This window comes from Xiphophorus couchianus, chromosome 16 (assembly GCF_001444195.1).
Source record: "Xiphophorus couchianus chromosome 16, X_couchianus-1.0, whole genome shotgun sequence".
Classification (NCBI taxonomy): Eukaryota; Metazoa; Chordata; class Actinopteri; order Cyprinodontiformes; family Poeciliidae; genus Xiphophorus; species Xiphophorus couchianus.
Genome location: NC_040243.1, coordinates 8,034,193 through 8,047,691, shown reverse-complemented (window position 1 = coordinate 8,047,691; position 13,499 = coordinate 8,034,193). Strand labels below are relative to the sequence as shown.

General features: G+C 37.8%; 1 protein-coding gene across 2 annotated transcripts; it reads right to left on the bottom strand.

Moving 5' to 3' along the window:
• Window positions 1–2,230: 2,230 nt before the first annotated feature.
• micall2a (mical-like 2a) lies at window positions 2,231–13,167 on the bottom strand. 2 transcript variants are annotated; one of them, XM_028041311.1, is made up of 17 exons: window positions 12,796–13,167; window positions 12,567–12,615; window positions 11,391–11,532; window positions 11,110–11,276; window positions 10,898–11,028; window positions 10,324–10,815; window positions 10,064–10,248; window positions 9,162–9,222; window positions 8,549–8,736; window positions 7,550–7,654; window positions 7,348–7,412; window positions 7,070–7,193; window positions 4,510–4,612; window positions 4,278–4,351; window positions 3,602–3,716; window positions 3,455–3,501; window positions 2,231–3,376 (listed from the first exon to the last, which is right to left on the bottom strand). In XM_028041311.1, exons 1-17 carry the CDS (start codon window positions 12,936–12,938, stop codon window positions 3,297–3,299), a joined length of 2,271 nt encoding a protein of 756 aa, XP_027897112.1. In that variant the 5' UTR covers window positions 12,939–13,167; the 3' UTR covers window positions 2,231–3,296. The 2 variants fall into 2 exon arrangements, with proteins under 2 accessions (XP_027897112.1, XP_027897113.1); XM_028041312.1 differs by lacking the exon at window positions 12,567–12,615 and having other exon boundaries at window positions 12,796–12,885.
• Between the last annotated feature and the right edge of the window lie 332 nt (window positions 13,168–13,499).

Here is a 13,499-nt window from a genome sequence, read left to right as displayed (position 1 = left end):
CAATTACACATTTCATTGTTTATTGTTGGTAGTGTTTAGAAAATGTGTCACATCGCATAAATTAAAAGGATTGGGATGCTGAGCAGGGTATTTTCCAGAGCCTTTTTTTCCCAGCAAAGACGACAAGAAAATATCCCTGGAAATAAGTCCAAATGCTGGGTTGTAAATGAGTAATTTACCATGAATATCTTCCTTTATCCTTTTACAGCCAAACGAAATTCCAGACCACATTATACAAGCATGGAAGGGTCTGTCACTGAAATTTGAAATAGAGGACAAAGGGCCACTGAGCAAATAGGTTTTTTAGCCACCTTCCTCTGAGTTCCCTGCCAGTGTGAATCAGAGGTAAAATACAGTGCATTAAGTCGACCTCTGAGGCAGCACAGAGGAGGGTAGAGTGAGACATTCCGCTATCTATTAAGACTTGCGTTATGTATATATTGTGTTCTGAAGGAATTTCACTGATCCACAAAACCAGCAGGAAGGGATAAGAGCGAGTCCCTAAGACCATGTGGTAAGAAACTGCAGAGCAGAATCTCTGGCAAGTTGAAAGTTGCTGTGCCGTTAAGGAGGAAAGTCTGGCAGGATCCTGCATGCCCGCTGATAACATGGTTGGATTAAGGATGTTTAAGGGAAGTGAAAATTATTCATTTGAGATGGATGAAAGCTGCACTTGTCAAGTCCTACCAGTCATGGACTTTATACATTTCATTTCCACTAGCCAGCATGCATAATTTCCCCTCAATGCAAATTTCTACACACACTCACCGAATTTTGTGAGCATATTTACCCCCGCTCTCCCAACGCATTCTCCAACAGTAAATGGATAATCTCCACTCAACAGTGCGCCACAGAAAAAGAAAACAATGCAATTTTGTTTTCAGAAGTGTGAGAATCTCATTTTTGCGCAGGAAGATAAACTTAAATATATTTCATTGAGAACACTGCCTGAATCAAGAGACTTGCGTTTTTTGTTGATTTTTTAAGGCTTGCTCGTCACAATGGCTCCCGGTAAATAAAATCCACACTTATTAACAGAATGACTACTCATTCCAAACCTCGATTTCAGTGTTGGTCTAAGAGACGTGAAACTGACAACTGTGTGCATCTCTCCCTCCCTTTTTCTCTCTATACAAATATTATGATCTCTCTGATGAGAATAAAACCTCTATCCTGAATGGCCAATAAATTAGGAGCACGCTTCTCGTTTACTCATCAGAGCTAATGAGGCTGATAAAATTACCTCGAGGATCATAATTACAGGCTAGTGGCAGAGAATCTGGCAGGGGCTGAAATAAGAGGAAGCAAAATCTAGATCATACTGCATGAGACCATAAAAACCGTTACACTGACTAAACCTCTAATAATTCATGTATCTTCATTCAGAAAAAAAAAATCCAAATGTTTTTTATCAGTTTATTAACAGTCCTAAAAATGTACAAGATTAACAATATAAAAATGTGCTCAACAGTTGTAGAGATTCTACCTCAAACTGATTTTTACCACCCTTTCATAAAGATTAAGCACTTCATGGGTAATGGCATATTTTAATGAATGATGGCAGCCTGGACACGAGAGCTCACCTCAGAGGATTCCATTTCATCACACATTCACAGGATGAATTGTTTTACTTATGAATATTAATGTACCTCTAATTTGAGGCTGTTGTTAATGCTTGTCGCTAGGAGCTCGGCAAATCAGGTCCCCATTCCTGTTAAAGCCGTGTATTAGACACCCCCACCACCCAAACCCCACCCGACACTAAGCCCTCGCCTTTGATTCTTAATTGCAGAAGTGCAAGCATTCGCAGTAGATGGGGCGCAAAGCTTTAATTAACTCTAATATCACACATTCAGTCTTGACTGTCACCCGCATCACGCATGGCGTTTTTTTTTGGTTTTTTTGTACCAATATCATCCCCAACTCTGCTCAGCTAGAAAAATTTTTGTTCCAAGTTTGTGGTTACGATTTCATGCATCTCAAAATGAGAGAAGTGTTAATTTACTGTCATCGGTTTATTGCATTCATTTTAACTTTGCTTTTAAAAAGGCTTTATTAAAAGCAAAATGTAATGCTGTTTTTAAGTCAACACTTGGCCTTGATGCATGGAGTTTGCTTCCATACGAGCGTCTCGTTTTGGGATCAAATCGCAAAACACTCTTAAAAAGGAAGGGATCACCTTAGTTTAATAATCTGGGTAAAAATAATAATAAAAAAGTCACTATGCATAGCAGTCTTAGAAGGATTTTTATTGAATAGATTTCAAATAGAAAAGTGTACATACGGTTTAATAGCACCTTTAGAGTGTATGTAAAATTATAAAACATTTTATCACAAACACAGCAAAAAGACATTTTCACAGATGAGCAACTCCACATGTCCTTTGAACATTTTAATAGCTCAGGTATGGAGCCATTCTGATGCAGATATCAGCAAAGAGTAATGTTTAATTAAACCTGGTTCTGAGATAAAATGCTTAATACAACCTATAGTTTGTAAGCCTTTCCTCAGCCATGAGCTACAGCTCTGCCTAATCCTCTTTCACATAATGTTATTGCATCAGCACAGCTGAACACTTTTTGTGGCATTTATAAAATTAGCAAAGAAATTAACTGTCTGTACTGTGGCAAATTGGATTTCCCCAAGTTCTTGCCTTGTGATACTGCATACCCAGGCTGCCACCTACAGTACAGCGGGAGATGAGCCACAACCTGCAGCAGCTCAACATGTGCGGCTCCAGACACATTCGAAGTTAATGAGGAAGACCTCTAATATCCTTTAGGTAAATTAGTTAAAATCCATTATTAAATAAATACTTAAATAGTTCAATTTTGGACCAAGACTTTTGAAGGATCATGCACATACAAGAGCAGCCAGACTTTCTCTGTACTTTAGATTTTAAAATGTTGGTCACAACCTAAAATACAAGATAGTGTTTAACTAAATGCAATAAACATCAAATTCTAGTTAGAATATCAATTTCATACTTTTCTAAAACAAATTCTTAAATTGTGAAAGGCTTTGGGTGCAGTGTTCTGATAGAATAAACTTCTTTTTTTTTTTTTACAAAGCTTAAAACAATATTTTAACAGTGAAGCAATGTGTGAGAAAAATCCTGGAAGGAAAAACCTAAGCCTTCTTTAAAAAAAAAACAAACAAACAAAAGAACTGAATGTAAATTTTAAACCAACACTTTACACGTCAACCACTGCTCAATTTTAGTTCATTTCAATTTTATAAACAGGACTTTTGTTTAGAAGAATGCTGAAAGGTTATACATAACATTTCCTCAATCATCATTCAACCCGCCTTTTGCTTCTTCGTTTGAAGATTTTTGAGATGGAGGATTTCCTTTTAGTTTTGCTTGTCTTCACTCCTGTTCTCCCCGGAAAAAATAAAATGGCTTATTAAGGTGTCTTGTAAAAAAAATATTTTTTGATGGGTAAGTGCTTACCAAGATCTTGCATCATCTTATTCAACTGTTTGTCCTCTTCCACTTCCCTGATGAAAAAAAATAAATAAATAAAAATAAGCTCCACATAAACCTACAAAATGCATTTGACAAATTCTTAAAAGTACTCTTAAATATTCATTATGTTACCTCAACCTGTCTTCGTCAAGCACCTCCACAATCGCATTTCTACCATCCACAATCTCCATCAGTTGCTGCAGCAGCTTCCTCTCCCTGTGTTGCTCGTCTCTTGACTTCAAGTGATCTGCGATTGGATTATATAGACAGTCGTGACTCTCATGTTGTTGCGAGGCGTTTTCAAGTCCAGACTCAAACTGTAAAAAGTTTGAGTCTGGATATTAGCTAGTTGTTATACACTGACATTTTCACATCATGTTCGCCTGCATGGAAAAGAGCTCTCTCTCTCCATGCCTTCAGTCTGTTATGTTGCAAACTAAAAATATTTCCCTTAACCAAGCAGACTAACCATGCATTTAGTGTATTCTTTATATCTCAAATTCCACAGCCAACTCTTTCAAAATATATTGTATGGTAGATAATTACTTTTCATTTATTTTTAAAAACAAGAAATCAGTAAGACAAGCGAAAACATGTAAACAAAAACAAAAATGAGCTTGCCACTACTTTTCTGTTTGAAAAGGAATAGGAAGGTGTTCCTACTTTTAAACAGAAACACTTTCAGGAGTCTATCAAATATCAAAGCAGTATGCCCACAGCTTATGGTGACTGGCGATCAAAGCGTTTCATAATTGGGACAAAGGCCTGCCTGGTTGGGAAGCAGGTTAAAAATCTTGGTGATTTTTACCTGGCTTTTCCAGCAGCCGCCGAAGTTCTACCTCCACTCCTGGCTGCTGTTGCTCCAGCTCCTGAGTCCTGGCTCTGCAATAAAATGTTCATTAAGCTACCAGACATCTTAAATTATGCAGTTTGTGTTTACGGGTACAGATCACAAGTCTCTGGTATTTTTAGCTTTGAAGCAAGTTCACATGTACGTACACACACACATTAAAAAAGTGCATCTAAAAAGTATTACTCACAGGTAAACCAGCTCAGATTCCTTCCTGATGTACATCTGCTTTTTGCGAATGAGGTTAAACCAGTCTACCATCAGTGGATCCATTAATATGTCCCCTTCTCCCTCTGCAAACAGATTGATATACAAGATGTATTTCAGAAGATATTAATATTCTGGAATTGGTAGTTGTACAACTCACAGTCATTAATATGTACACAGCAATCAGGGGAAGTTCATTTAAAGTTCTAAAATATTTTAGTCAAAACTTCCAGTGATTACTTTTTTGTAAATGCAATTCGTCCGTTCTGGGTGGCTGATACAAGTCAACAGATCTCATTTAAATGTGTCCAACTGGAGTAAATGAAATCCTGCAAGGACAAATGAAGCATTTATGTACATCTTCAGAACTGTGCTCTTCAGGTGAACAATGACAGCATCAAAGATTCATGTGAATAAATTTAAAAATGAGCACAAAGAATATTTTATTTTTTATAAGATGATTGGCTTATTCTAGACATTTACAAGATAGATTTCTGTGAATTTTAAGTTTGGGACAGGAGTGCTTCACCTTTTGGGATGGAGTTAAAGATGCAAATCTAATAGTCACTTTTGGCAATTTTAGTATTTAACATGTTTTGCACTATGTGCAAAACATTTTTCTGTAAAATTAATTACTTCCCTATAAAACATAAGTGCTTAACGTTCTTACTTGATCTGAACACTTTAGAGCATAACAAGCTGCTCTAAAATGTGCAGTTATAAAGATCTACTATTATACGGTTTCGTAGCAGTATGAAATGTTATGCAAGGTTTCAATCGAGCAGGAGTGCATTGAGATCAAGGGAGAAATTTCCAAAATGAAGCTCAGATTTGATTTTGATCACCAACTTAAGATATTTAAAAAGAAAAAAATATGAACTGATCTGTTTAAATATTTATAAAGACTGGAAGACTCAAAGAGATTAAGAGAGACATATGGAAATCAACATGAGTTAAAGGCCATTACAGAGCCCCCTACAATGGTCTTGAGAGGCACAATACTTTTCAATAATAGCTTCATCTTCCCAGCCTGATAATGCAGTCATGGTGAGGAGAATTTTTAGCGTTTGAGCTGAACTCTTACATTTTGTTCATCTTTGTTTAATGAAGAATGACATTGTAGACTTTGTGCCATGTGGTTTTTCCCACACTTGAAATTAAAATTAAACCAGTTTAAAATCTAGATCAGGTCATTTATAGGTCAAAGCTTTAGGACTGACTGTAGTTGAACTTGTAGATTAAATAAAATACACTTTGTCCCCCAAAAGAAGTACTTGTCTTGACCCAGAATACATTTGTTTAGTCAATGGTTCCTATGCACTTTGAGAATTCCAGTTCCAATTTGATACTCGGTCCCAAATCTAGTTAAGAAGCAAAATCATATTTTTCTGTTGAAACAAACCTTAAAACATAAAACCAGAAAAGTAAAACAATAAATACAAGTTGACAGAGATAACTGATAGTCTAGAAATACCCTTACCCCAAACCCTACAACAACAATCCTACATGCTCACAATTCAAATAACCAAATATATAAAGAGGGGCACAAATTATATTAAATGAAGTAATAAAAAATTATAATAGTTAAAGTAACACACTGTCTTTATATTGAATGGTAACCATAATTGCAATCACTGTGCACAATATATTGTACGATACCATAAGTCTAGCGGTCAGACATTTACACTTTGTAATGGACCAGTTGGATGGACTCTGCTGCCAATAAGTCACACCTGATGCAGTGACCAGGAAGTTAGAGCTCATAACTCACATAAACCTACAATTCAGCGTAAACGTTGGTGCTGTAATTAGGGATTACCTAGAACTGAATACATTTTGTCACCTCCTGAATGACGCGTATGATCCTTTGTGCATCAAATCCCAATATACATTAATTATAGAGAGTTTATACAGCTAGAAAGTTTAATATTTAAATGTTGCAAAAATCCAGTCATGTTGACCTTGAGCAAAGCAATCAGGTCCCCCACTCCCACAACCACAAAGGAGAGACTGCATCTCTGTGGGCTGGCTGTGCCTCTCACCTCATTTGGCAGCAATAACTGTAATAGGGATGGCAGGTAATTTACCCTGCAGACAGTGAGTGAATGTGTGAGGCAATCGGGGCACAACTCTGATATCCCCCTGGGATTCAGAAGTCCATACAAATGTAAAATATATTTGGGTGTATATTTCATTTGCTGAAAATAAGCGAGTGGTGGCCACTGAGTGGACAGTGGATTATTCATCTCCAAGACCAACAAATGTCTGACTAGAAGACACGAAAAGTGAAGCTCATCTTAAATGCCAGCATAAAAACATTAGATAACAGCAGGAACATGATACTTAAAGAATAGAGATACAGACCTGAGTGCTAATTATTGGATGCAATTAATGAACATTTTAGTGAAGTTTCTTTAATAGAAAACATAAAATGGCATCTTCTAAAAGAATCCAACACTGAAAGCGTCTGAGCAGAAACCTGAAATTATTCTTCTATAAAAACAAGTGCAATAAGTGTCAGTTTTTGGAAAAGGCTAACCAACCTTCCTCAAAGCTGCGGAGCTGCTTTTCCAGCTCAACGCCCTCCCTCTCCAGCTGAACCAGGTTCATCTCGATATCATCCAGCTCCTTCTCAATTTGCTCTACCGGAATGTGATGAAACATCCACTGATCGGGGGAAAAAAAAAATGAAAGATTATTTTAATTATACATTTTTACTCTTAACCTAAAGAAGCTCTACAATTTTTCACTAAGAATGTAATGAAAGCATATTTGCGGAAGTGTTAATTAATCTCTTAAGATACTTAATGGAGGAACTTACAGAGGGTGACCTCATTTCAGTCCTGAAGGCGGCGGTGGGTGACAAATACTTTCCCTTTTTAGCAGCTAAGAGGTAGATAAAACAGGATTAGATGGTCCTTTCATGCCAGCTTTTCAGACAGCATTGTCAAAATTGACTTACAAAAACTCAAGATCTACACACTGTCTGGCTTTGATCATTTTAAAAGCAAGTGGAAACCAACCTGAAGGATTCTCGAGAATGTCTAAAGCAGTTGTTGAATTAATAGATTCCACAGCTGGAGGTCTGAGTGGGGATTTCACAGGTGAGCAACTAGCTTGTTTTAAGCCTAAGAGGAAGAACAGAAGGTTTTACACATTTCAGATTGGAAGTTCAGAAGTTCTTGCAAGAGATTGCTTCCTAGAGATTCATCTCAGTAACAACATTTACATCTGCCTATGCCCATGATGGAACAGATGTTCCTCTTGTATCACTCTTCAGTTCACACCACTGGTTGAAACTACAAGCCAACTGACAACATTTTAGGAAAGTTTGAGCAGAGGTTTGTGTTTCTCTGATAAAAATCTGATCTCGTGCCTTTAATGTAGCTGTTTTAATATCTGTGCGGTACTATTTGTACTTGTAGCTTAAAGGTACATTAGAATTAGAATTTAACCTTTTCATGTTCTGACATGGCTCATAACACCCACTTTGATTTCAGAGGTGCTAGACAAGAAATACCGACCATGTGCAATAGTCAAGAGTCCATTGCCTGTTCTTTTTTCCTCCAATTTGCATGTGATAATAGGATAAAATCCCACATCAGATCCAAGACAATGTACAGAAGTTTATAAAGTTTATGCCACAGAATACTGCTGTTATGTTTAGCTAGACAGGATTTCAGGTGATATTCATATTGATTTGACGTTTTCATTTTAAAATTAACATGATTGCATAAATTTTCCAGAGGCTGTAAAGAGTCATTTTATTATAGTAGCATTGAGTCAATGAAGCTGTGCATTGAAATCAATTACATTTGAACTGAACTGTATGTAAGTGGATAAAACCACAATTGTGTCGGACTGAAATGAACGTGACAAATTTGAATCAGGCAAAATAATCTGAGTGCCTCAAAGTGACATCAATTGTGAATTGGTGCTACATTAAAAAAACTAAAATAAATCAAAAACACAACATGTGTTATAATTGCTTGATGTAATCATTATGCAAATAAAAGTCTCACCGACGCTTTCACAAATAGGCAGGGGTTTCCTGGGATTGACTTCCTTTAAGCAGATGGTTTCAGACAGACCAAAGGCAACTGGAGGTAGTGCAGGTGTTTGACCTGCGGGAGGCCTTGTTGCACCAATGGGAACATTACATGAAGTTGTGGTTGTGTAGCAAAGTGAAGGATGTTCAGGTTGACAAGCTCTACAGAAGAGAAACAGTTAAAAAAATAAAACAATTCAAAAAATTCCAAAAACAACAAATGCTTTAAAGTTTTTAAAGAATGGAAAACAGATTAGACTGCCTCACCTTGTATTTTGTAATACTAAAATGATGTAGAGAAAGATGAAACATTGAATAGAGAGGGTAAAATTAAGAGTTAGCGGAGAGACAGTCAGGCCAGGCACTCCTTGGGGCTTGTTAAGATGGGAGACAGAGCAAGCGGCTGAACTCTGAACCAGTCAACAAGAGGAATGGAGGAAATTCTGCGAGTCTGCATTCTAGAGAGTGGATAAGCTGAGAGGTCAGACACATACATTCTTCCAAGACTTAGTTCACTAATGCGACCCCTGGACTTGTGTCTGAACTAATTAGCATTAGTGAATATTAATATACTTGCAAACACTTACTTTAATCCTTGCTCAGTTTTCACTGGTGTGAGATTTGTTTGCCACTCCTGGTAGATGGGACCTGTAGAAACAAGGAGGGAAAAAAATGGTTAAAAAGCAAACATGTAATTAAAACAGCCTGTCTGTATGGTCAGAAGTAAACCGTTTTTGGAAAAAACAAACAAAAAACTGTAGTATAGAGTCATCTAGAGGCAGCACTACAAATTACAACAGAAGACCTGCCACACACTGCTACTACATGTGCGATAAAAAAAAAGAACAAACATTTATTTTTAGCATATCCCTTTTTGAGCCACCAGACCTCAAGTATCATATATCAAGTATAGCTCTTAAAAATTTTGACTATTGCCATCATCTCAAGTCTTTATCTTTTAAACTGTCACGCTTGCAATGATTTTGTTTTGTTTCCCGCCCCCCAGCAGCTAGCGTCTTGAAATCTCACTCACGAGACTGACGAATCCTCTACACAAAGATTCCCCGAAAGAGATCCAAACCACATTTTGTAATTTGCAGGATTCTCAAGGTACATATAACTAAGCAGGTAATTTTCAAGTCCAAAAGACTTGTCACTGTAAAAAAAAATTAAATATTAAACAGCTCTGATAGCATTCACAATTAAATTCAACAATTATGTGCCAGTCTTCAAACCCACTGACAACTATTCACATGCATCCATCCCAGGAGAATGACAGTTCAATAAAAGTTCATTAGTTTGAGACAGAAATGTCAGCTAAAAGCCTGCCAAATGCTCTGGCTGTGTAAAATGGGGCAGCAATGACAAAAGAGCTTTGTTTTCTATAAATGTCTGAGGCAGACAGAAAGAATGATGTTGAGGTGGGGGTGTTGGCAACATGTCAAATAGTGGATCAAGAACAAGTAATCTGAAATTGCATGGAGCGTACCTTTGGCCGTTGTGTGTACCGCCGTTGGCCTGGTGTTGTCCTTGTTGATAGTCTTCAGACATTGTGATTCATCATTGTTTGCTCGGCTGGTACCGGTTTGTCTTTCCCGGTTTCCTGCTGCGTCTTGGTTGCCTTTATTCGTCCTCAAACCAGGGAAGTCTTTTGAAACTGGGTCAACACAAAATCTACAAAGGAAAAAGTCCTCGCAATCAAATAAAGTCCATATTCATAGAAACAGACTCTATTGTAGTGATACTTGCCGACTTTCTGCAGATCTGATAGTGAACAGGTTCTTGTTGTTATTGTTGCAGTTTTCCCCACCTAGTTTCTTTCCGATCATCTGCCTACCCTTGTTTCCATCACCAGAACTCAGAGGGACCTTTGGATCTCCCGAGGACATGATGGGCTTCCCATTTCCAGTTGAAGATCCTGCAACATGCGGCACAGTTTGGAAAAACCTCTGCCTGGCTGCCTGAGTCTTCTGGGCTGAGGCTGTCCAAGATTGGGAATTCGGAGCAGGACTTAATGACTTTGGCACAGCATTGATTGGGGCTGATAGCACAGAGGATGCAGTTGGTGGTGCCAGAAGAGTCTTCACAGCACAGTCTGGTGGCACAGCCGAATTACATGATCCAGTTGCATTCAAGAGATAGGTTTTGGAACTGTTCTGATGGTTGTTACAGACAAATGTGCCAGGATTCTTCCCAGGTTTGTAACTTCCTGTATGAAGTACGGAGGAGCACTCAGTGCACCTGAGGAAATTTAGTATTTACATTACAAATGGAAAAAATATATATATTACAAAAAACATTCCCGTTAATAGACTTCCCTTACTTGAAACAGCTTCTGTGGTAGAGTTTTCCTTCTACGAAGTGTCTCTGCACCAGGTGGACGTGACTCTTGCATGCAACACATTTGCTATTAAGAGTTCCAGTCTTATTTACACTGTCAGCCAAAACCACCCTCTGAAAAGAAGAAAAAAACTCAAATGAAAAAAAACAAATATCTAGTGTTTGATAATTAATTAAAAGACAAACAAAATTAACCTCCACAGCAGTTCCATCCACCTTTGGTGATTTGCGAGCAGTGACAGTGGAAGGTAAACAGTTCTCCATGCCAGATTTAGACTCCAACATTTTGGTGACCACTGGTTGATTTTTCTTCTCTGATGGCTCTTCCTTGGAGCCCTCTGCTGGCCTTTTGACTCCACCAACTAAGGAGAAGTTACACTTTATTAAAGAGAAAGATACACTCCAACAAATTGTATATATGACCAATGTTTGACATTTTTTATGGAACAAAGAATTTCCAAGGAAAAGATACCCACTAGAAGGTCGTCCTTTGAAGTAGTTGTAGTACTGAGACACATAAGTTAGAATGCTGAGCCTGTCAGGGATCTTTAAAGCCACCATGTCTTCAGCATCTAACAAAGCTGGAATGCCCAACTTCTCTTCTGCAACTTGAAAGGCCTTAAGAAAAAAAAAATGTTGCAAATGTAATGTAAGAGCCAGTCTTACCACACAACACAAAAACAGTGCAAGACTTTATCCTAGCAATGAATAATTATTTCAGTAAGTTGAACATATAACAAAGTGACTTTAAATAGAGTGGAAGCATTCAGTACTGAGGTTCAGAAAGGTCAAAAAAGGATGATGAATAATGAATGCAACTTCCTGCCAGCTTGTGGGGAATTGTACCAGAGCATTGTTCATTATCAGTCTAGACGGACCTGCTTTGGTAACAATTAAAGCAGACAAAGCTACCTTTACCACATGCAACTGACAAATTTTTGACTCAAGATTAAAAATAAAAAATAAAAAAAAAACACCAAAAGCAACATGACACTGTTCATGAAATATAGAGGAGTGTAAATTACTTCACTCATGTTTCAGCACAGGGTGGGGGGGTATTAACAGAAGTTTAAAACTTAGCCTACTAATCAAACATTCTACTCCTGACCTCAAATTGGTTTGTCCTGTGGCACTGAAGAGTAAAGAGAGATCCATCATGATGTGGATCAAATAGCAGATGACGGCAAGCTTCATTCAAAATGAACAGGCTGGACAGCCATTCCCCTGAGATCAGGTTTTTTGCTGACTGCCAGAATCATCCAGGACAACAAGGAAGTAATACAAAGAGTAGTACTCTGCAGGAGACCCAACTCTCAGAGGAAACCGCTACCATGGCAGAGGACTAAATGAGCAACCTTTCTGCTTTTATCACCCAGAGGTTATCCAAATAAAATGAACTTAAGAATATAAATGCAGGAAAATCTGAAGAGAAAATGTAGACTGTGCTATTAAAAATGTAACAACAGCTAATTATTAAACGAGCAACAGAAATGCCACGGACAGAACAAATATTGCCCACTACTGCCTGTGCAGTCATGCATCCGGGTTGAATAAAAATGTGTGTCTTGGAACACATAGCTGGTTTCAGGTTTGCTTCAGTTTAAAATTTGCTTCATTTTGTAAACTAAATGTTGAACAACTTCACGTCTTACCAATCTATTGTTCTCAAACACATCCTCCTTTTTTAGTGAGTCATAATCTCTGAGGGGGAAAAAAAAATAAACAAAACAAATGAATTAGAGAAAACTAGTAAAGATATTTTCTTAAACGTTTCATCTTCAGGACAGCTCAACAAACCATTCAGTTGTTGAGTGTAGCAGAACGTCTTTGTTCAAGACAAAATAAAGAAATAATCCAATCTGACACATTTTAATTACTTACATGAGATCCGGTCTGTATTTGTGTATGAGAGCACAAAACGCCAGTCCGTTCCTGAATGAAGTCGTCATGTTAGTGACGGCAACATCTCTGTAACCATCACACTGAATTTTACACCACTGCTCCAGCGCCTTGATGGCTGCCATGCTTCCAGCGACGCGGTTCCCTCAGACTCAGAGCAGACTAAAACGGCGGAGCTTTGAGCGTTTGTGGTGGAAGCAAAGGAAAGGGGAGTTTAAAAAAAAAACAAAGTTTCCCTGCTCGGGGGTTTGACCGTGAACTGTGCCGCTGCAGCTGCGTCCTGTTTCCTTCGTTTTTACTCTGACTAGCCGCTGACTCTCCGGGAAGAGTTTCTGCCGGTAGTGGTGTGGGTTTCTCAGCTCATTACACTAATTGGCATAGGCATGGTAGTCCGTCATTCACAGCCGCTGATTAAAACTTGCCCTTAAGTGGACTAAAAAAAAAAAAAGAAAGAAAAGAATAACGTTCTATTAATGATTTATGTACTTTTCCACCTAACTGCTGAATGTTTTAATGTATGTAATTGACTTTGTTCAACCTAAAACCAACACAAAGCGGAGCAGACATTTATTAATATCATATTCACAGCATAGCTGGAGTTCATTGCAATGGAATTTCAACATTTAGGGGTTGTTACAATTTCTTACAGCCTTATTATTGGAAAGATGTTTTGTTTTCTGAGACAA

Coding starts and splice junctions, on each gene's coding strand:
- micall2a (XM_028041311.1), bottom strand. CDS start 12,938: ATGGCAGCCATCAAGGCGCTGGAGCAGTGGTGTAAAATTCAGTGTGAT. Junction 11,533..12,566: donor TGTTTGAGAACAATAGATTG/GTAAGACGTGAA, acceptor TTTTTTCTTAAG/GCCTTTCAAGTTGCAGAAGA. Junction 11,029..11,109: donor TGGATGGAACTGCTGTGGAG/GTTAATTTTGTT, acceptor TCTTCTTTTCAG/AGGGTGGTTTTGGCTGACAG.